This window comes from Protopterus annectens, chromosome 8.part0 (assembly GCF_019279795.1).
Source record: "Protopterus annectens isolate FY-2018-M chromosome 8.part0, PAN1.0, whole genome shotgun sequence".
NCBI classification, from domain to species: Eukaryota; Metazoa; Chordata; order Ceratodontiformes; family Protopteridae; genus Protopterus; species Protopterus annectens.
Genome location: NC_056741.1, coordinates 913678977 through 913701877, shown reverse-complemented (window position 1 = coordinate 913701877; position 22901 = coordinate 913678977). Strand labels below are relative to the sequence as shown.

General features: G+C 37.8%; 1 protein-coding gene across 5 annotated transcripts in view; it reads left to right on the top strand.

The window, feature by feature from the left end:
- The window catches only part of LOC122809153, a 1026347-nt gene that overhangs the window by 738789 nt on the left and 264657 nt on the right, over positions 1-22901 (top strand). For 4 of the 5 annotated variants that reach the window (XM_044080437.1, XM_044080435.1, XM_044080434.1 and 1 more), the window contains 2 exons: positions 2791-2823; positions 15349-15381. In XM_044080437.1, the coding sequence (XP_043936372.1) occupies positions 2791-2823; positions 15349-15381 (66 nt within the window). The remainder of the gene's footprint in view (positions 1-2790; positions 2824-15348; positions 15382-22901) is intronic. The other variant, XM_044080436.1, reaches the window with a different exon arrangement.

The following is a 22901-nucleotide window of genomic DNA, read 5'->3' as shown; positions in this document are numbered from 1 at the left end:
TGGCGAGTTCCAGATATGCTGTGTGGAACATCTTACCCTCGTCCATGGCTCTGGAGCCTGAATCGAAGAAGTCAATCGGGTTCAGGAGACAAGATCAGCTCTTCACAAAACCAAACTGGGTGGGGTCCAGTGTTTGAAGGTTGCCAATGTCTTTGTTTATAAGGTCCATGATAATGCATTCCATGGCTTTGTGGATCAGGCTCATCAGACTCATGGGATGATAGTTCCTGGGTTCCAAGGTGGATCCCCCCATTGTGGAGTGGGATAGCTGTAGCTGTGCGCCACTCATTGGGTGCGAAGCCTGAGGTGAGGCTATGATTAAACATGACAGGTGAGGTGCTTGTTCATTTTGTAGTTCATGTAGTACACAGCCCAGGATGTCATCTGGTCCCATGGATGCTGTATTCTTAGCTTTGGAGAGTGTGTTTTTTACCTGTGTGGCCGTGATTACCAGAATTTGGCAATCTTTTGGTATTGAGATGGTCCCTTTATGGGGTGAGAGGGGGATGAAGTTGGCACTGAATTGAACTGCCAGGATATTGGCAATATCCTTCGGATCAGTATATTTAATGCCATTCTGTTGTAGCTCAGAGCAGATCTGAGCATTGCCATTTAGATTCTTGACATAACTATAGAATGCCTTGTGGTTATCTTTGGAATCTTTGTTAATTTTATTTTCGTAACTAGCTTTGGAGGATTTCATGAGGGATCTCAGCTTCTTATTTACTATAATCCACCTCTATATCCTATTATTCAAGTATTTGAAAAAAACCCAACTATATAAGTTACAACTTGTCATTTTTATAGAGAAAGATTTTATATGTCTTAAAGAATGACTTATCAATTGCTGACAGGGTGTTGTCTTACTTTAATGGACACTAATGACTATCAGCAAAAAAAAAGACCAATTTATTTTTTCATATTGATTTTTATAGCACTTACTTATAACATGAGTGTGGTATATTGCAGACTTACCCACGGTTGGTGTGGTTTAATCAAAAAGGTGAAACCTGAGTTATTAAACAAAACCAGCCATGGGTAAATCTTCAATATACCATACCACAGAATCAGTTATTGCTATTACACAATGACATTATTTAAAAAAAAAAATTACGCACTTTTCTTAAATAATGTCTTTGTATAACAGCACCATAGTTTTCTTCCTTGTTGTTTCCTGATTGTGCTGTTTGATGATGTACTGCACATGCGTATGGGGCTTGTATTTGCAGGCTTATGCAGTACATCACTGGTTTAGCAAGCAAGCAATGCAGAAAGGACGATCTCCATTGCTAGTTTTTTTAAAAGAAAAAAGTATAACCTCCCGACCATTTAGAGGTATGAGAGAGACAGGCAAATACAAGAAAAATCAGGAATGTTTTAGTTTGTAGAAAGTACCTGATTTTTTTGTATTTTCTCTGGGTTTGTACTTAACTCTCGATCTTTTATTTAAAAAAAATTGAATATGTGTGCATTGTCTGAAGGAAAGAAAGCCTGAAACTGAAATGCCTGTCATTATTTAGTGACTTTATTCCTCACTGATTTGTCAGAAAAAAATCAAATTTAATGAAGAACTAAGTCACTAAATGATGACACGAGTTTCAGTTTCAAAGTTTCTTTCATTCAGACTAATGCATTTCTAGCAAGAAAAAAAATTCTTGCCGCTCAATGATACATTTGCGACCAGACTTTTATTATTGGTATATTCTTGATTTACAATGGGCTCTCTGGTTGGGCTGACAAATCAGTGTACTCCTTTTTGAATGTTAATGGGCAGTCATTTTGTATAATATTAGTTAATACACTGGACTGATGCTAAAAAGCAACAGGCAAACTGACTCCTGGTTATAAAATTACCCTTTTCTCAGTGGTAGGATTAGCAATATATCATATGATTTTTTTAACTGCGCTAGATCTCAATTTTAGTAATTAAAGTGGGAGTACATTTTCATTCTAACACTGGTGCCTGAATTACTAATAATACCGTATTCAGATTAACCTGATGTGAGACTGAATTCTCCTCTAGGGGTTTGGATGATCTATATAAAACTAGTAAAAGTCCTTTCACTGAATGCTGTCTGCTCTGGAATGTGTAACCACTTGCTTTGTGTGGTTGTAAAGTGTCTTATAACTCTCATTTTAATCATAATATGCAATAATGCCACCAATGTTGACAGAAAGCTTTCATAGAAGTTAGGTGTTTTATATGTATTCCCAGAACTTTTAAAGTAAGGGAGTTTCTGTCATGTATGAATGTGTATTTACAGAAATAATGAAATATGAGCCAGAGATTGCAGATAGTAGATCATGTCATCTTAGTGCCATAACCAGAATCTAATAAATGCATCTGCATGAATGTGATTACTGATTATTTTAATTTTGTCCACAAATGACTTTAGATCAAATTAGGGGCATGTAATGGGGCAAGGTGAACAATTTTGTTTTCATTTTATCTCTGTCTATTAAAAAGTGTTGAAAATAATTGCATGAATCCTATGAGAATTGAGGTGTTAATTAACTCTAGAGGGAATATAAAACATTATGCCACATGATCTTATATAAGTGGAATGAGGGAACACAAATATATGTGTAATTTAACAAATTCATTGATCTATTTTCTAGCTCTTCCAGAAAACTGAAAAAAATATATCTAATTCTAATTTTAATAGATCTTGTTTCAGGACATAATTATATTTCTGTTTTGCAGTACTCTTCTTAATCATAATTAATATTAACATTTTGTATTGCTTGATGGATTTCTTTATTTTAAAATGATGTCATTGTTATTCTTAGGTTCCCCTGTCACCAGTTCAGATGAATTAACAGGTATCTTTTTAAACTTTTTATCTAAGATTGTCATATACTCAGCAGATATTTAAGGATTATTTACAAAATTAACTGTGCATATATTAAGAAACTGAAAAAAATAGTTGGTATCTATATTTTGATTAAAAAGTTTTGTCATGATTATTAGTCTAAGTGAGATGTGTTTAAGAAACAAGTTTTAAATAGGAAATATTGCTTTTGAGGATGGCAGTGCTATGTGTAGATCTTGCATTTCCAAAGTTCGTCATTCCCACTGCTGCAGTAGGTATTAAGACTATACAGATTGTGTACTGCCCAAGACATAACAACTAGACAGCTTTCAAAAGCTCTGTTTTCCACCCACATTTCTACTCTGACTGTTGATTGGTCAGCCCTGGGGAAGAAAAATCAGCAGTCAGAGAGGAAAATATTTAGTAACGTCTTGCCTCAATGTGAAGAAGCAGTTCAGAGGATTCATAACAGCAACAGGGCTTTCAACTCCTTTTTGGCACAGGAGCTTTTACATTCATAATATATATATATATATATATATATATATATATATATAGTATGTGTGTGTGTGTGTGTGTATATATATATATATATATATATATATATATATATATATATATATATATATATATATATGGGTCTACTTTAAAACACCGACACGCAAAACACCGACAACGAGAACACCGAGACCGGAAGATTGACAACTGAGATGACCGACAGTTTAAAAGCCCGATGCTGAGAGCACCAACATGTTAAGGTAAGTGTGCGATAGTGACAGACTTTAGGGTTATGGGCGGGTTAAGTGAGTTGGGGTTAGGACGTGGGTTAGGTGAGTGTGCGATAGTGACGGACCTTAGGGTTAGGGTTTGGGTTAAGGTTAGTGCATAGATAGTTGTCTATGTAAGGTTTAGTGTAGGTTTGTAAGGTTTTTGTTGTGCTTGTGTTGTATGTGTATTTTTCAGAAAAGGTATTTGTTTTGTTTTGTTGATTGTCGGGATTGTGGTTTGTTGGGCATGTGAAGTTTCGTGCTTTTAAACTGTTGGTTATCTCAGTTGTCGATCTTCCGGTCTTGGTGTTCTCATCGTCGGTGTGTTGCGTGTCAGTGTTTTAAAGTAGACCCATATATACATTCACATATATATATATATATATATATATATATATATAGGTCTACCTGATAATGCTGAAATCTTGAAACGCCGATGATGAGAAGACCGACACCGGAAGATCAACAATGAAGATGACCGACAGTTGAGAATCCCGACGCTGAGAACACCGACATGTCAAATGAGCGCTAGTGGGCAAGTATGCGGTAGTGATGGACATCCGGGTTAGGGTGCGGGTAAGGTAAGTGAGCGATAGCGACGGTCTGTAGGGTTAGGGGCGGGTTAAGTGAGTTAGGGTTAGGGTGCGGGTCAGGTGAATGTGCGATAGTGACAGACGTTAGGGATAGGGGCAGGTTAAGTGTGTTAGGGTTAGGGTATGGGTTAGGTGAGTGTGTGATAGTGACGGACCTTAGGGTTAGGGTTTGGGTTAAGGTTAGTGCATAGATAGTTGTCTATGTAAGGTTTAGTGTAGGTATGTAAGGTTTTTGTTGTGCTTGTGTTGTGTGTGTGTTTTTCGGAAAAGGTATTTGTTTTGTTTTGTTGATTGTCGGGATTGTGGTTTGTCGGGCATGTGAAGTTTCATGCTTTTAAACTGTCGGTCATCTCAGTTGTCAATCTTCCGGTCTCGGTGTTCTCGTTGTCGGTGTTTTGCATGTCTGTGTTTTAAAGTAGACATATATATGTATGGGTCTACCTGATAACGCCGAAAGCTTGAAACGCCAATGACGAGAAGACCGACACCAGAAGATCGAGAACGAAGATGACTGACAGTTGAGAATCCCAACGTTGAGAACACTGACATGTCAAACTAGTGCTAGTGGGTGGTGGTTTGTCGGTATGTGATGTTTCGTGTTTCTGAACTTTCGGTTTTGTAGTGTCGGTGATTTCGTTGTCGGTGTTTTAGCACGTCGGTGTTATCAGGTAGACCCATACATATATATATATATATATATATATATATATATATATATATATATGTGTGTGTGTGTGTGTGTGTGTGTGTGTGTGTGTGGTGTTATGTTCCCTTTAAGAAACACTGTACTTCTTAACTAACATCTGTTTTCTGTCTGCGATTGCTAATTTTAGCTTTGAGTAGTGTGGGGGCTTATTTGATATTGAAATATACTGCTTATGCAAACTTTATTTATTTATAAAGTTTAAGTGTGGGACAGTGATTCATTTGAGCAGGGACGATGACAGGGCATGTAGTGCTTGTTTTCTTGTTGAAGTAAACTAACTTATCTGTCAATTATTTCTGTCAAACTAATTTTACTTCTTAGCATTTTTTGACGTTTTCAGTTTTACTGCTTTTGCATTACTGTGCTTTGAGCACTTTGTGTTAATGGATAAAGGTAAGTGTGATGTTTGTGTAGACTTTTGATAACTTATGTTCAGACCAGTCCTAGCCACATCCAACACATCTTCCTTGGGCATAGCATGGATACTTAACCCGCTCTGACTGACCCAACTTCACAATTCCCAGAAAGAAAAAAAAAATACCAAAGAGCCCTTGTTGACTACATGCCTCAGTCTGTGCCTCAGCTGCTAGTGGGTGAACCTGTGGTAGCTATTTGCTCTTTCTCACACCACTCAGTTATATCTTCAGCTTCCTTTCAGCCGCAATAAACCAGGGATCAGACATGTCCTCTTCACTGTTCCACTGCCTGAACTGGGCATGGGAGAACCATCTTTTCTGGGACATGGAGTTTCACTGAGGATGCTACTGCTGGATGTGGCCAGGGGAAGAGACCTCTTCTTGGGCTACAACTTTCTTTCCTAGTTAGTCACAGAAGATACCTGTTAAGAGAAAACAAAGGGTTAAACATTGTTTACCTAAACACACAGTATCTATAAGTAAAGAAGTTTTCCTTATCTTAACTACAAAATTGTTACAGACAATGAATCCTGGTGCACAACCTTCAGCACCTGTTTAGCAGGTCAGTTGAAATACCCCTAAGGAAGATGAGTTAGAGGAGTCTGACATACACCAGTATTGATTCTCAAGCCTGATACTCTGATGCTGAGGAAAACTGGTGCTCACAATCTCCTCCAGAGGTAATTCCCTTTCTCCAATTGTTGCCGGGATGAATATAGCATTTTTTTTTGGGAACTAGTGGATGCCCCCACTGTATTTTGGAGATTTTTTAATATGTTGTGTTATTGCCTTATTCTACACCTATCCCTCATCCACTGCCAGCTTTGAAAGATATATATTATGTTGTCTATAACAATTTTGATTCACAATCTTCAGTCTCCATTACAGCAGATTGGATTTACAAACTACTTATATAGTCCAAGGCTTTCCCTGTGGATGCAGAGGGGAATATTTTGGCACACATTTGGTATTAGAATATGTTATTCTTCTACTCTAGCATACAAAATTCTTAACTATCACTGCCATATGAGGAGGTTTGTGCTTATCTCAGTCTTATTGTTTTGACATATCTCTAGTATTTAAACATGCCTTAAAGGTATGCATGATTGTGCATATACTGTGTCTGGGGCCTTTACTTCTGCATGATTTGAGGAGGTATACCTTGGTACGAAATCAGATGTTTTCTTCTTGAAATAAAGTCTAAAAGTGTGAATTCAGCTTTAGAGAAAAAGGTTTGTTTTGCCCATCTGTCCATAAGATCCACAATTTGATGAAAGAGGGAAATTAGCTAAGGGAGAGTCTAAGATTTTTCAGCCCCTGCCTTTCAGATCTCCTACATCCTCTTTTACTCCTAAAATACAACTAGAGATGACAGCAGGGTAACTATAACAAAAAAGAACCTTTCCATTAAGGAGACAGTCTACAACTTCAGGACTATGCAAACCTATCTCCTTTCCTCCTACTCCCCCAGTCTGTCAAACGCTGTCCCTACAACTGCCTATGTTCATTCCCCTTTGGGAACAGATTGTGATAAACGATAATGGTTAAAGGTGGTTTAGGAGAGATACACCTGACAATGGATACTAAAGCCTTTTTTCAGGGGAGTTCCTCCCCAGACCCTGAATCAAACAGAATTGTTTCCTCAGGTTCTTCAGCTTTTTCACCATAGGAGTCATAGAACCAGTGCAATTTATTATAGGGACAAAGGCACCTGTTCTAGTCTAGAATGCTTCTAGTACCAAAGAAAGATTTTCAGTGGAGATGAGTTTTAAATCATTCATTCCAATTTCAGTACTAAGAAGTTTCAATATTCAGGATGTTGATCCTTCAGCATCTGTTACCTCTCATTCCACAGGGAAACTTTTTGGTAATATGAGACATTAAAGATCTTTGAAATTCATTGTATGGGTCACACAATCTGTTCTCTGCATTACTCTTGGGGTTATCTGCTGCTTCAAGCATGTTTATAAAGTGTCTAGCTCAAGTCGTTGCTTATAGCAGTCTGAGTGACACTCATTTTTTCTTCCTTATTTAGATGACATATTTATCTTTGCAAAATGTTCTCCCATATGTCAAGAGTCCTTAATGTGGGGTTTCAACTTTTCTGACAAATCTGGGATTCCAGATAACCATTCCGAAATCTTCCTTAATCACTTCATATCACATTGTCTTTCTAGAATGTCTTGTAAATACTCCACAGCAAAAGGTTTTGATGCAGGAGAAGGTGGAATTTTATCTGGAAACTTTTCTGAGCTTCTATAACCAGTCTCTGACTTCAGCCAGAGAGCTTTGCAGGATTCTAGGGCTCATGACACCTAGGATTCTCACAATTCTTCTTGCCAGATTGTACATAAGTAAGACTCTGTGGTATCTAAAAAAACACAAAGACCCTATACTTGCATCCTTTAAATTTTCAGATATCTATCCGAGGCTTCATATAAATGGAATTGGACTGTCAGAGACTACAAATACAAGCAATCACATTGCCCCTTTTCTCCCCATCCTCAATCTGTAACTACGGATGCCTCAAAATTTTAATGGAGGCAGTTACTATGAGTGTAAAGGTATAAGGCCTGTAGAATTCTTCAGACAAACCAAAGCCCATCATTTTCAAAGAGTTGTGGATTGTGATCCATGCCTTTTAATCTCTTTATCATCTATGGTCCCCTGGACTTTCCTGATGATTACATACAACAACACACAGATGTGGTACAGCAACAAGCTAGGGGGATCAAGGTTGTACCCTCTTTACATGCTGGCTATGATTGCTTGGGAGTTAGCTCCTCAGCATTCCTTAACCCTCCCAGCATATTACATTCTGTCATAGCAAAACATAGTAGCAGACATACTAAGCAGGACAGACCCACATAAATACAGTTTGAATTAGAAGGTCTTCCACATATCAATTATGGTTGTGGGAAACACCTCAAAGAGAGATGATGGCCTCCTTTCAAACTACCTTTTTTCATTCCCTTGCAAGGGAATCTCTTTATGTTTTTCCACCCTTTCCACTGATATTCAGTGTAATTATTAAGAATCAGAAGGACTCTTCAATGATATTTGTGGTGACTCCCCTTTTGACCCAAGCAATAGTAGTTCACCTTTTTTATGGAATTGGCCATGGCCAATTACCACAAACTTCCTCATTATCTGGATCTACTCACATAAGACAGGGGGAGTTTTATGCACCCCTCTTGAAAGCATCTTATATTATCTGCCTGGATTGTCATACCTTTTAGGCACCTCTTTTTCGAGGACGTACAGCAGTTACTAATGGAGGCAAGAAATCCTGAAATTAGAAAATCTTATCTTGGCATGTGGAGGAATTTTCTAGTTGGTGCCCATGAAATAATCAGGGCCTTATCAGGGATTGTACCACTGGTGCTCAAATAAGTGTGCGAGTTCCTAGTCTCCGGCCTTTGTACTATTTTGTCAAAGTACATCTTGCACCACTTCAGCATTTCTGTCCATCAAACATTCTCTTTCTTCAATGTGTTCTTAATAAAACAGTTTCTGATAGGAGTGTTTCACCTCAGATCATGTAATGAGCAATATGCGGCTTCCTGAAATCTTAACTTTCTGCATGAAAAGTTAACCACATCTTTATCTGAACTTAAACATCCAACATATTTAAGTTTCATTACATGAAACAACTGTTCTTCACTTTCCTCTTATGTCTGTAAGATGGGTGTCTGAGTTGTAAGCTGTCTTTCTGGATAAACACTATCTTGTCTGCTTTTGGGATAGGATACCAGAAAGAACAAATCCCTCATTCATGTCCAGGTTTGTTTCAGAGTTTCTTTGAATCAAACTATCAGTCTCCAAGTGTTCTATCCTAGCCCTCAGAACCATGGAAAAAGGACTCCTTATACAATGGACATGCGTAGACCACTCAGGTACAATCTTGACAGAACTAAGTTCTTTAGAAAAGCCAATCTGCTAATTATTGCTTATGGTGGGAGAACAACCTGGTTCAAACAAATGATTTCCAGTTGGTTGTCCTCATCTATTTAAACAAATAATACAGTTTTCTGCACTTGACATTGATGTGATTTTATCCAGATTATAGGTAAAACTACAAGAAAAAAATCATAAAAGAAACAACTATTCAGGTCATAACTTATTTACAACTGTCTAAATTAGTGCCTTAAACAACAAGTATGTAACTTGCAAAACGGTATATTTCATAGAGGGAACAGCTGAAAATAATGTATATGTTTAAGTGCTTGGGAGCAACATTCTGAGAGGTTTGTCCATCTTTCCCAATGCTAAATGCTTTGAAGGCAAAAAATGAGAATCCATGAGCATAAAATAGAATGTTCTGGCTACATCCCTGCAGCATACAGCTCAGATAGCAAGAATCCATGGCTGGGTGTGGGTAATGCTTGATTTACACATGGTTGGAGTGATTTGGTCATGAGAGCGAATTTTTACAAATTTACAAATATTTACAATATTACAAAAATCATGAATAAAAATATGTTTACTAGAAACATATATATATATATATATATATATATATATATATATATATATATATATATATATATATATATATATATATATATATATATATATGTATAGAAGCATATATATATATATATATATATATATATATATATATATATATATATATGCACATATATGCATATATATATATATATATATATATATATATATATAAACAGGGGGGGAGAAAGGACTGGCAAAACATTTAAGTTTTCTTGTCCTGCTACTTGTAACTCCTCACATATAGTTTATCTTGCACATGTACCAAATGCTCTTCTTTTTATATTGGTATATCAACGAGTAAGTTAAAAGACAGGATAATTGAGCATAGGTCTGATATTAAAAGAAATATAAGTACCAACTCCATAGCTAAGCATGTTATTGAACATGGCATGGAATATACTTTTAGGTTTAGAGTTATTGATCAGGTATTTGCTAGCATCAGGGGTGGTGATTTAAATAATAGTTTGAAAAATAGGGAACTAGAATGGATACTTAGAATGAATGCTTATATTTCCCCTGGTTTGAATCAGGTAGTAACAATTAGGTCTGTAGTGAAACACAAGCAAATGTGCCTATACTAGTTTTTATTAGAGCATATTTTTCCTTTCTCCCCCCCTTCTACCCTCCTTTTATATATATATATATATATATATATATATATATATATATATATATATATGTGTGTGTGTGTGTGTGTGTGTGTGTGTGTGTGTATATATATATGTATATATATATATATATATATATATATATATATATATATATATATGTATATATGTTTCTAGTAAACATATTTTTATTCATGTTTTTTGTAATAATATGGTAACCAAATGCTGAAATTGTATGTGAATGTTATGGTTCTTTAAATGTTTTGCATATGTAATTGATTAATTGATGGCTGTGTGTTATATAAAGTGAGGATGTTAGCTGCTGCTTCTCTACACTGATGAAGGGTTTTCTACCTGAAAGCTTTATTTGAATAAACAGCTTTTTTGTTATTTTTTGCATTATTGAGCTCCTCTCATATTTCCTGCTGCTAAATCCAGCATTACCCACATCCAGTCGTGGGTTATTGCTATTATACAATGGTCTTAGTTTTGTTTTGTGTTATATTTGTGTTGTTATTTAGGTTTTTATTTGGTTTAGTTTGTATTCTTCCACTTTTTGTGAGCTAAAATAGTCCACACTTTCAGTTCATGTTTATTGTTTATTTGTGGTTTTGTTTGTTTTCTGATTGCTACCAAGGTGTTTTTGTGTGGTTTAGTTTATTTGAAGTTGCCGGTGCATGATATGTTAGGGGCTGGCCTTCTTAGTTAGATTACTTTGCATTTACAGTGTGTATGCTGCTTGGATTGGGAATCAGCTTGCACGCTTGCGAGTTCACATTGTATAAGAGAAGAGTTTTCATTTTTTCCCAGTACAGCTGCTTAAATCAGGACACTATATGTGTAACTTCAGTTATTTTTAATTATTAGGTTGATGTGAACAGCAAAAAATACACAGAGGTGTACCGATTTCAGTAAGAGCAACAGCAATGTTTCAAGTATCAGTCTTGCTTCCATAGTGAATGACTTACCAAAAGCACCTAAGTTCCTGCATTTCTGACATTTTAGCGTCCGTCCTGGATGTCAGCTAAAACCATTAATGGTTATATGTGTAATGGACCTAGTAATTCTGCTAAGCCCCTTAACCTTTGGTCATTACAGTTCCTCTGAGAGGAGTCCCTTTTCATTTCGCCACTGCCAGGATGGACCGGCGACTTTGTCAGACCCTCACAGAAGTACTGAAATGTGCTGTCTGCCGGTTGAAAAAATGGTTAGCTAATGTGTGAACATCCGCTTTGAGTGATGCACATTTGACGTTTACTTCTCAGCAGTAGCCAATCCACAGTACTTGTACCTATGTGGAATGTATTGTTAGGTTAGTTGACTTTATTATTATTTTGAAGTGTGGGAATGAACTCTGAAGCAGTGAACAATTCAACACTTGTCTCCTGGTTGTGATAATACGTAAGTACCGCATGTGGCTTATTTGCTTGGGGCATAAGTTGTTCTAGTCACTTTTACAGCGTTTTATGGAAAAACAAATGCACAAACAAACATGGGAATGGCAGATGGCTATAATGAATTAGGAGGTTGGGGGGCAAACAAAGTAAAGAAGATTTCGGCAAAGAATGCTCCCAAAGAAAAAGTAAAAGCAAGCAAAGTAGACATTGGTGCATACTTCTCAACTGTCCAGATTTTCGCGGACTGTCCAGATTTTTGTTCTTTTTAGTTTATTTGAAGTTGCATTTGCATGATTCCTTAGCAGACGGACTTCTTACTTAGGTTACTTTGGATTTACAATGTGCACGCTGGTTGGATTGGTCAATTAGCGTGCATGTTTTTTGTCTTTGCCGAGATCGCCTTGTATAATATAACAATAACCACTGATGTCGGTGTGGTATATTGAAGATTTACCCGCAGTTGGTGTGGTTTAATCATGAAGGTGAAGCCTAAGTGATTAAATAAAGCCAACCCTGGGTAAATTTCAATATGCCACAACCACGGAGTTGGCTATTGCTATTATACAATGACATTATTTAAGAAAAAAAAATACTTACTTTTCTTAAATAATGTTTTTGTATAATGCCTCCGTGCTGCCCTTCTGCATTTATGTTGTATTCTTAGGTTCATAGGTTGGAGAAACTATGCCCATTATTTTTGCTGTGCCTCTGTCGAGCAGTGACACTGAGGTAACCATCCATTGGTCAAGATTCCTCTTGAACAAGGCCAGAGGTGTCTCTGCCTCACATAAACCGGGATTTTGTTCCACAGCATTTAAGTCTCCCCGGCCTTTGTGGCTTGAGGATCTAGATTTTTTTGAGATGAAGCATTTTCAAAAATGGGTTGTTGATATGTCCTTGTATGTCAGGCATAGGTCACCTCTGAGCAAGCGGTAAGCAACTGAATATAACTGGAGTTCTTTCAGTCGGGCAGCATAAGACAGATTTTTGAGACCCTTTATCCTTTTGGTGAGGGGCTTTTTTTGATGAACTGTGCATGTGTATGGGACTTGTGCTCCCATGCTTATGCAGTACATCAGGGCTGTGAAGAGGTAGCAACGGAGAAAGAAAGATCTCCGTTGTTCTAATAAAAAAAAAAAGAACAACCCAGAAGACTTTTTATGTTAGGGAGAGTCAGGATGGACAAAAATAAAAGGATAATCAGGTACGTTTTTTAAGTTTTGTAGAATGTACCTGATTATCCTTTTATTTCTGTCTGTGGCATCTCCCGAACATCAAATGTCTTCAGTTGTGTTTGGTATTAAAAAAAATAAATAAAAGTAAAAAAAAAAAAATTACGAGATATACTAACGGACAAAAGTCCGGGCGACCGGACCTTTTCCCGTTGGTATATTCTCGGATTTACAATGGGCACGCTGGTTGGGCTGGCCAGTCAGCGTGCTCGTTTTTGAATGCTAATGGCCAGTTATTGTATAATATAAAATAGTTAACACCTTAATGTTCCCCCTTGTCAGCTTTAACACCTTAATGTTCCCCCTTGTCAGCAGAACACTGTAATTCTCTACAGGTCTGTTGTTGTGTAAATTTAATTATCCCTTCCTCTCCTTTTAATTTACAAAACTAGGCTGAGAAAACAGAATGGATACATTCATGTAGTAAATCAAAGATAAAAGTAAAAGAAAAATGTATGTACGATTCTATATTTCTGTAAATTAAAATGTGAGATTGAGATGACCTCATCATCAGCCTTGCTTGTGACTTGTTTAGGTAGTTACATGTATTTTATAAGAGGGGAAACTGCTTTAGGTTAAACATCAAACATGCATTTTAGGCTTCTTTCCTAATCTCTGAGCTCAGTTCAGACTCTTACAACAGGTAGCGCAGTGGTGCAGCAGTTAGCATTGTTACCTCACAGCAAGAGGTTCTCCAGTTCGATTCTCTGCTGGGGTGCCTTCTATGTGGAGTCTGCATGTGTGCTTTCTTTGGGTGCTCTGGCTTCCTCCCACATTCCAAAGACATGCATCTAGAGAATTTATCTCCAGGCCTCTGCTGAAAATGGGCTATGTCCTAGTCAGACTTTCCTGGTAAATAAAGGAGAAACTGTTTTAGGTTAAACATCAACACAAGAATTTCAGGCTTGTTTGGCTTACAGCACATAAATGAAACCATTTAAAGATATAGTCAGTTATCTCTTGTGCACATTCCATCCACATCTGAGTTTCAAACTGCTTTTCTGAACTGGAATTTGAGCAAAATACAAAAATTAACTCATTGTGATCAATGTACATTGTAGTGGGAGAGTAACGGATGAGCATATTTTAATTTAATAATATATAAATAGCAAATGTTTAAAACTATAGCTTTTCAAGCTTAAGCACTGTTCTGGCCACATGAAAAGAGAGTGTGTGTGTGTGTGTGTGTGTGTGTGTGTGTGTGTGTGTGTGTGTGTGTGTGTGTGTGTGTGTGTGTTATTAACTCATCTCCTTACGTCATAGGCTTCAGCTGCACTTAGATACAACTTTACTTGACTGGATTTTGCTTCAGCAGGTACCTTATTTCTAAGGCCCAAAACTGTAACACCTGAGTTACTAATATTTAATAAAAAGGTGTGAGGAAAAAGTCCAGAAAATATCAACTAATATGTATTTTTTAAGTCTCGTCTTTAAAATGTGTGGATAGTATAAACCTGCAAATGGAGTTCATTGATTTGCACTTGTAGTTGCAAGAGGGAACTAATAAAAGTCACACAATTAACGTCACTGGAAAATATATCAGGCAAGTATCATGGAATCTTGCTGTCTATACTGTCCAGTGGTACTCTGAATATGCTACAGCTCATGTCTGTTTATATGCATGTCAGTGACATAAAACTATTTCATAAATTTCATGGAGCTTGGACATTTAAAGTCGGCTGTAGTAAGACTTCTGAAAACAATATATCTGAACATTTTATAAAATATGTTAAGACATATTAAATCTCAAGAAATACCATCTGTATAATGTTTTGCATTAGATAGCATTTTTGTATTAACTTTTCCACCTTACACAAGCTAGACAGTCTGAGAAGGGTGTAACCATCTTTGAATAAGAGGATCTATCACCTAATACTTTTCAATAGTTAATGGAACTCAGATATCTAGTTGTACTTTACAATGCATATACTTCTATTCTGCAAAAGGGTTATGAGTCTGTCTGTAATACACTTCTTACTTATTTCCTTATGTTGAACTATGCATTGTTTGGTGTTTTTGTCTGTTAGAAAGGAGATGCCCTACAACAAATCATTATACAAACAAGAACAGAGCAGACCATATGGTAAAACAGTACTGTAGCACATCAGTTAAAATAGTAACATGAGTAGAATGAGACACTTCTACCAATGAACCAATATGTAATTTTTAACAGTTTTACAATATGTTACAATTTGTGAACATACCTGGATGCTAGTTTGATTATATTATCATACATAAGTCTTAGTATTTTGTCTTACTAGATGGATTTCCTTATTATTAAAGACTGCTACATTTATTTTTTAGGCTCATATACCACAGTTTCACCTAAACAAAGAGGTAATTTAATATTTTATTTTTAATTCATAAGTGCCATGTAATCAGCAAATATTAACAGAGAATTTGTAAAATGATGTCTTCATGTTGGTCAGAAACTAATAAGGCAATATAAACTGTGTTTATTAGGATTATAAGTATAACAAGTTTTATCATGTACTTGTGATTGTAAGAGAGATAAACCAATAAAGTCACTCAATTAATTTCACTGGAATATATACCAGTAAAGTATTATGGAATCTTGTTGTCTATACCGTCAAATGGTACTCAATACAGTACAGTTTCAACTGATTTAAAATGTCCCTTCTAAATGCATATTTTATTAATTAACATTGTCATAGCAGAAAGAGTGTTTACACATACGTTTACTTTAATTCCAGTTATTTATCACAGTGCTCTCCAACCTTTACTTGATTCGACTTTAGCATCACCTTCAATAAAATAATCGGTTCAGTTTTTAATTTTTTTTCTTTTCTTTCTAAAACACTTCACTCCTCAAGATATTTATCATTCCTCTGGTTTATAACCTCTTTGCCTTCATGTATCACTTGTAATGAATGCACTATTTTACATTTTTGCTTTACTATAACAACCCTGTTTCAAGAATTATTTTGTCATTTTAACTGTAATATTTTAATCTTCTTTAAATCAGGTATATATTACATTCTCGAAAGCCGACAATGTTGAATCTGACATTGTCGACATGAGAATAGCGAAACTGCAGAACATCGAACAACTAAACAAAAATCTCCGTAAGGGGAGATTTCCATTTACTTCAATGTAGTGCGGTCTCAGAGTTGGTATAGTTAAGTAGCAGGGAGTGTGGGGAGCAGGGGGGCTTGCCCCCTGCCTATACCATTTAGGCTTTTTTTTGTTGTTTTTATTTTTATTTCTGAACATTCAATGTTTTAACAGTTCGATCACTAAAGGACGACCTTTAGTGATTCAAACTGTTAAATATTCAATGTCCTAATATAGACCCTTTAAATCAGTCATCACTACACTACATCCCATTCCCCTGACTACAATATTGCTAATGGCATATGCTGCTTTTCTTCATTTCTGTTAACAAAAGTGTAGAATAAACAACTATTTACCTTAACAGCACCTTGTGCAAACTAAAATACCTATGCTACAATATTTACCCATCTTGTATAAAAGAGTCTCTGTCCCACCTCTAAGGTCATTGATTCTTCCATTTCTTGTGTCATTGATTCTTCCATTTCCTGTAGTCAGTCTGTCTTATAGACTGCCTCAGAAGACTAAGCCTATGAGTTGCTGAGCTTCATGTCTGATTCCTGAAGCCTCCATCTGCCTACTGTTTGACCTGAAGTAGTCACTTTACGGAAAGGTGCTCTCAGGTCAGGCTTGAAAAGAGGCTTGTGCCTAACGGGTTTACCCAGTTAACATATGAGTAAAAACAAATACATTTCTCTCGCCATTGAAATGTTTATGCCACATTGAGTTTTTGAGGTTGTAGGATGATAACATTTCATCTCACTAAAAAAGTATAAATAATTGTCCTTAGTGTTATAAGAGTTTGTTTTGTTGTTTTGTTTTTCTTTCAGCTTTTCCCGGTTAGGGGTCGCCACAGCGGAACTTTAGTCCGCTAATGATTGGCAGTTGATTTTTACAGTGCTGAGGTGCCAGCTTGACGCCCAACCTTCAACGAAGGCAAGCCCATTCATGCATGTCTTTCGAATGCCACTCGACCACAGGGAGGACATGCAGACTCCACACAGAAGGTGCTCCAGGTGAGAATCGAATGGGAGAACCTCTTGCTGTGAGGCGACAACGCTACCACTGCACCACCGCGGCTCTCCTTAGTATTTTAAGAGTGTTCTAGCAAAATATTTCTCAAGATCTTTAGCAGTGGCACTAATCAATGATCAAAATTTGGAATGTGGTGTATTTACCTTAGACATTCCAATACATTTTAATTTAAAATCTACTGATGCTGTCTTCACCCATCGAGCCACCTTCCCAACAACTGTTCTGCTTTTCTTACCTCTATGACATATCTCTGTTCATTTCTTTATGCTCACTTCTATCTCTGCACTTCCATGCCTCCATTGCTCATATGCATTTTAGCCTTCCAAACATAATGATCAGTTGTTATGGTATTAACAAATGTGGCATTGCACTTCTGCTGCCAAAGACTCAGGAGAGTATTCCTTTTCATACCTCTCAGTTGTACAGATTTTCACAGAATGTCCAGATTTTTGACTGATATTTTCAGTCTGTTTCTCATAATATTGTGTTTTTTCTGGCAAATCACTTGCAAATCATTGAGTACTAAAGTCAGAAAATAATATCACACATTTGTGTTTCAGACTTCATATCCTTCAGAAAATTCATGCTAATGCATAACCTGTTATTCTATCTACTTTCTAAGTTTGTAAGAGCAATATTTAAAAGGTGTCCCTATTTTAGGCCTTTGTCCCCCCATTATTTGTGCCTTTGTCCAGATTTCTTGCTCTAACAGGTTGAGAGGTATGCTACTTTTAAATCTCCGCCCTGCATTATTCTTGCCTTACCCAGTCAAGAAACTTCCACAATCCTGTCTTCCAAAGTAAACAGCCTTGATTTCATCAACTGCTATCCTATCTCCCATCTACTTTCCTGGGAAACATTACATAATTAGTTGTCTATGCCCCTGATTGACAGATAAGCTACCTCTTTAATAATTCTACCATCTTTGCATTCAAAGTTCTCATGATAATACTGACCATTGCTTTTTATTATTAATGGTTTAAATAGTTGATTGAACAGAAGAATTTCTAAGTGATGTCAGATTTTTCACTTTCATGATTCATAGTCTTATGACTGACCTTGGTTCCACTGAAGCTTTTTCTTAACTGCTGTTTGGTTTTGAGCTAATCTTTTTCTTGAATGGCAAGCTGGTCAAAATGGTTACAATTCTTTTTCTTTCTTTCTTTCTTTCTTTCTTTCTTTCTTTCTTTCTTTCTTTCTTTCTCTCTGTTTCTCATTCTCATTACCCCCAGAATTATGCAAAACTCTTCTTACATCATATTGCCATTGTTCTTGGCCCTGTCTAGTTAAATTCAGTCACAGATAAAGTGATAAGTATAGACTGCTTCCTCTGAATTAGGGCTCTGTTATCAACCAACACTCTATGAATTCATATATAGGTAGGATGACAATGCCATTATCTTCAATACGCCTTCATATAGTTTTTGTCTTGGGGAGGCCTTCATATTCTAGTCTCTGTGTTGTATATTTACTCAGAAATGAAGTGCTCAGTCTAATTTTGTCTGTACTAACTAATTTAGTGTATTGGGAGGAAGATGTGATGGAGCAGCTGAGAGAACAGGAAGGAGACAATGCTGACAGCATGGTATACATATGATAAAGGGCAAAAGCTCAAACAGCCAGATATATCACTATTATGAAAGAACAGAATTCTGTGTTGTAAACAGACCAGGAAATGAAGCCACTCGGAAAATAGAAGCTCCAGGAGAGTCTGCAATTACATTTAACCAGATCCCCTGGAAATGGGTTAGCATCAGGCTGGGATCTTAGACTACTATGTCTCTGGGAACAGAATCCCTGAAGGTGAGTACAGTTTTAGGGAAGAAATAGTAGGAAAGTATTCTGAGCTGCCTTCATTGCCCCTGTTCTGACAGAGATTGGTTCACATAATTTCATTCCATCACGTTTTCCAGTGATGCTATTTCCACTGCCTGTCCTCATAACTCTTGTCAGTTAACAAAGGCAAATGTATGGATATCTCCCACCCTCTAAACAATGCTGTCTACTGCCCTTCCATGCTCATACTCTGTCAACAACCAAAAACCCTAGAATCCCTGTCCAAGGCCATATTTAATGAAAATAATACTTTTGACTTTTCATCTTCCTCCTGGCTGTGATAAGTGCAGCCCCATTACATGAGCACCACTAATGACAGTGATCTGAGCAACTTCCTTCTCCCTCAGCTCTCTTAGTAGTGTTTGTCGCTACCTCTGACAGTAAAAGTCATCTTGGTAGTGATCACACAGTCTGTCCTCACCCATGCTTCCCAGCTCCTGCATCACTAAACAGCTCACCCTTAAGCTAGGAGCCCAGACAGAATATTTGACTTGTATACCAGCTTCTAAACTGTTGTCTTACTTTCCTTCCCCATTTGAGGCACATTACCTGGTGTTTGCTTAACCACAAAAAATGCACAACTTATGTTATCACATGAACTTTTCCTGAATTAAGACAAGTAAGTGTAGATCACTGGAAGAGGAGGGGGAGTATCGATATTCGTCAAAGATACCCCCACCTCCAGGTTGGTGGCACAGCACGAAGCATCAGAGACTATCCATGTGCAACTAACTGTGGGTAAAACTGCCTTCCAGTTTGTAGCCTGCTACAGACCACCCTCCCAAACCCAGAAACCCCACTCGTCCTTCCTGAGAACACTGGAAAATATGAAGGTCTCTCCAAACACCATTATATTGGGCGACTTCAACTACCCAAACATAGACTGGGAGCATTACTCTAGCTCCAGCACCCTAGCCCAAAGGTTCCTAGAATTTATAAACTCAAATGCTATGGAACAACTTGTTACCACTCCCACAAGAGGGGAAAACATATTGGACCTGATCATCACCAACATGGGGACTCTATGCTCCAGACCAGAAGTGTATCCCTCACTGGTTAGATCAGACCATAAACTAATCTCACTGGATATTCACATCCCGACTCCACCCCCTGCCCTGAAAACCACAGTGAAAATCTTCTCTAAAGCAAATTTCACACTCCTCAAAACCGAGGTGGAATCCTTCAAAGCCCTCGGGCCTATGGAAAATACGGCCCAGACCGCAGAATCCTTTATAAATGCATTCTATGAACACCTTCAGGAATGCATGGATCATGCAATCCCAAATAAAACCAAGTCCCAATCCTCCAAAGGCAGACGTCCTGTCTGGTGGACCCCAGCCATAAACAAACTATACAATAGAAGGAGGAAGCTACTACATGATAGAGCAAAATCCCAAAAAGGGAAGGCATCTCTGATCAGTATTAGCAAAAAACTACGGGCACTCATAAAATCGCCTAAGGCCAGCTTCGAGAGAAAAATTGCACAGGACACTAAGGATAATCACAAGGCTTTCTTTAGTTATGTTAGGAACCTGGGTGGGAATTCCCAGATATGCTCAGAATTAGTCCAAAATGACAAAAAATACACCGATCACACAGACATTGCAACATCCTAGCTGACAGGTTCAGTGCAAACTCCCCCCCCCACCAAAATGGCAAATATCTATCCCAGCAGAGTGCTGCCCCCCCTGACATCTCAGATGCTCAGGTAAGAGCTGCCCTCTCCAAAGCAAAAAACACAGCATCAGTGGGACCAGACGGTGTCCCAGGCTGCATCCTACATGAACTCCAAGAAGAACTAAACCCAAACATAAAACTACTGTTCAATCTCAGCCTTACTACAGGATATGTACCCAAAGAGTGGCGTACAGCAACAGTGGTCCCTCTCCACAAAGGTGGTGCCTTAACAGATCCTGGAAACTATCGCCCCATAAGCCTGACTAGCTTGGTCTGCAAAGCTATGGAAAGGATCATCATGGACCTCATAAATAAAGATATTGGGGACCTACAGACACTGGATCCTACCCAGTTCGGCTTTGTTAAGGGCAGATCCTGCCTCCTAAACCTGGTTGATTTCTTTGAAACAGTCACCAAGGCCATTGACAAGGGGAAGGTGGTCCACACAGCCTACCTGGACCTCGCAAAAGCCTTCGATACAATACCCCACTCGGGCATTATAGATAAGCTCACCAGCTTAAATATAAACCCCTATGTCACTAGATGGGTTGCAAACTGGCTCAAGGACAGAACCCACATGGTTAGAATTGCTGGAGCCATGTCAGATTCCAAACCAGTTACAAGTGGCATCCCACAAGGCTCAGTCCTGGGACCTCTCTTGTTCGGTATATATTTCTCGGAGGTACAGGCCAACACGGAAGGACTGTGGCTGACCAAGTTCACAGATGACTGCAAACTGGGCGCCATAATCGACTCTCCACCAACATAAGCATCCTCCAAAAGGGCCTCATAGAAACAGACAACTGGTGCCAGAGCCATGGCCTCAAGCTAAACGCCAAAAAGTGTATAGTCATCCCTTTGGCAAAAACAAAGTGCCCACAGATTACCACATAGGTGGTAATCCATTAAGTACAGAAGAAGTAATTAGGGACCTGGGGACCCAAGTTGATAGCAATCTCTCATTTGACAACCACGTGGCCAAAGTGGTTAGAAAAACATTTTATATAGCCCACCTAATCATGAAGGGATTCACATCTAGATCAGGGGAGGTCATCGTGCCTCTTTACTCATCCCTCATCAGGCCCATAATTGAGTACAATGCCCCTTTTGGGATGTACCTTACCAGACACCTGCAGCAACTGGAAAGACCCCAAAAGTACCTCACCAAGAGGATCAAAGGGCTCAAACAGATGCCATATGCTGCCCGGTTAAAGAAACTCCAGCTCTACTCAGTGGCATACCACCTGCTCAGAGGCAATCTCTGCCTGACGTATAAAGCCATGTCCAACCCGGAATTAATGGACATGCTGCACCTCAGAAAATCCAAATCCCATCGAGCTACGTGCTCAAGAGACTTGAATCTCAGCACTGAAATAAATAGGACATGCTGGAGGGACAGATTCATATCCCAGAGGCTCCCTTCACTCTGGAATAAAATCCCAGTCCAGGTTAGGCAGAGTCCCTCATTGACTCTCTTCAACAGGAATCTTGATGAGTGGATGGGAGATCGTAGGTTTACCCCGGGTATCACTTCTGTGTCACTGTTAGACAGAGGCACAGTATGCTAACCTCAAGAAAGGGCATAGCAAAATTAATTTAAAATGGGTGGCGAAAGCCAAACACACTATGGCTAGGCTTATAAATGCCCTAGGGCAGATAGCCTAGTATGAACCTATGAACCTAAGTTAGCATTCTGATAATAATTATGCTGGTCCATCCTACAAGAATGCAGCTTTCTTACTTTTATCTTATACAAAACCTTTAAGCCCCTGATGTAACTGACGTGCTTAAATAAAACATCATTACAGGCTTTCAGGAAAATATAAGGGAAAAAAACTGCAGGATATTTTTTGTTTAATGATTCTTAAAAATATGTACTTTTTATGCATGTTAATGATTTTGCAGACATTTTGCCTATAGTCTATCATTTTTTAATAAATGTGAACAACATCTGCAAACATACCTCTAAACCTGAAGACACAGAAAATAGGTATAAAGTTTTTTTTTGAAAATTAGGTACTTCCAGCCAAATAATTTGGTTCCCTAATTGGTATAACATTTGAATACCAAATAGCACATATCTCTTCCCACTTCCAATATGATTAAGGGGTACTAGTCAACAACACAAGTGTAAAAAAACTGTGTGTAGCAAAAATGACACCAAAGTATAAGCATCGTATAAAAATTTACAAAGTAAAATCTGTGAACTTTACTGAATTATATTACAAAAACCTGCC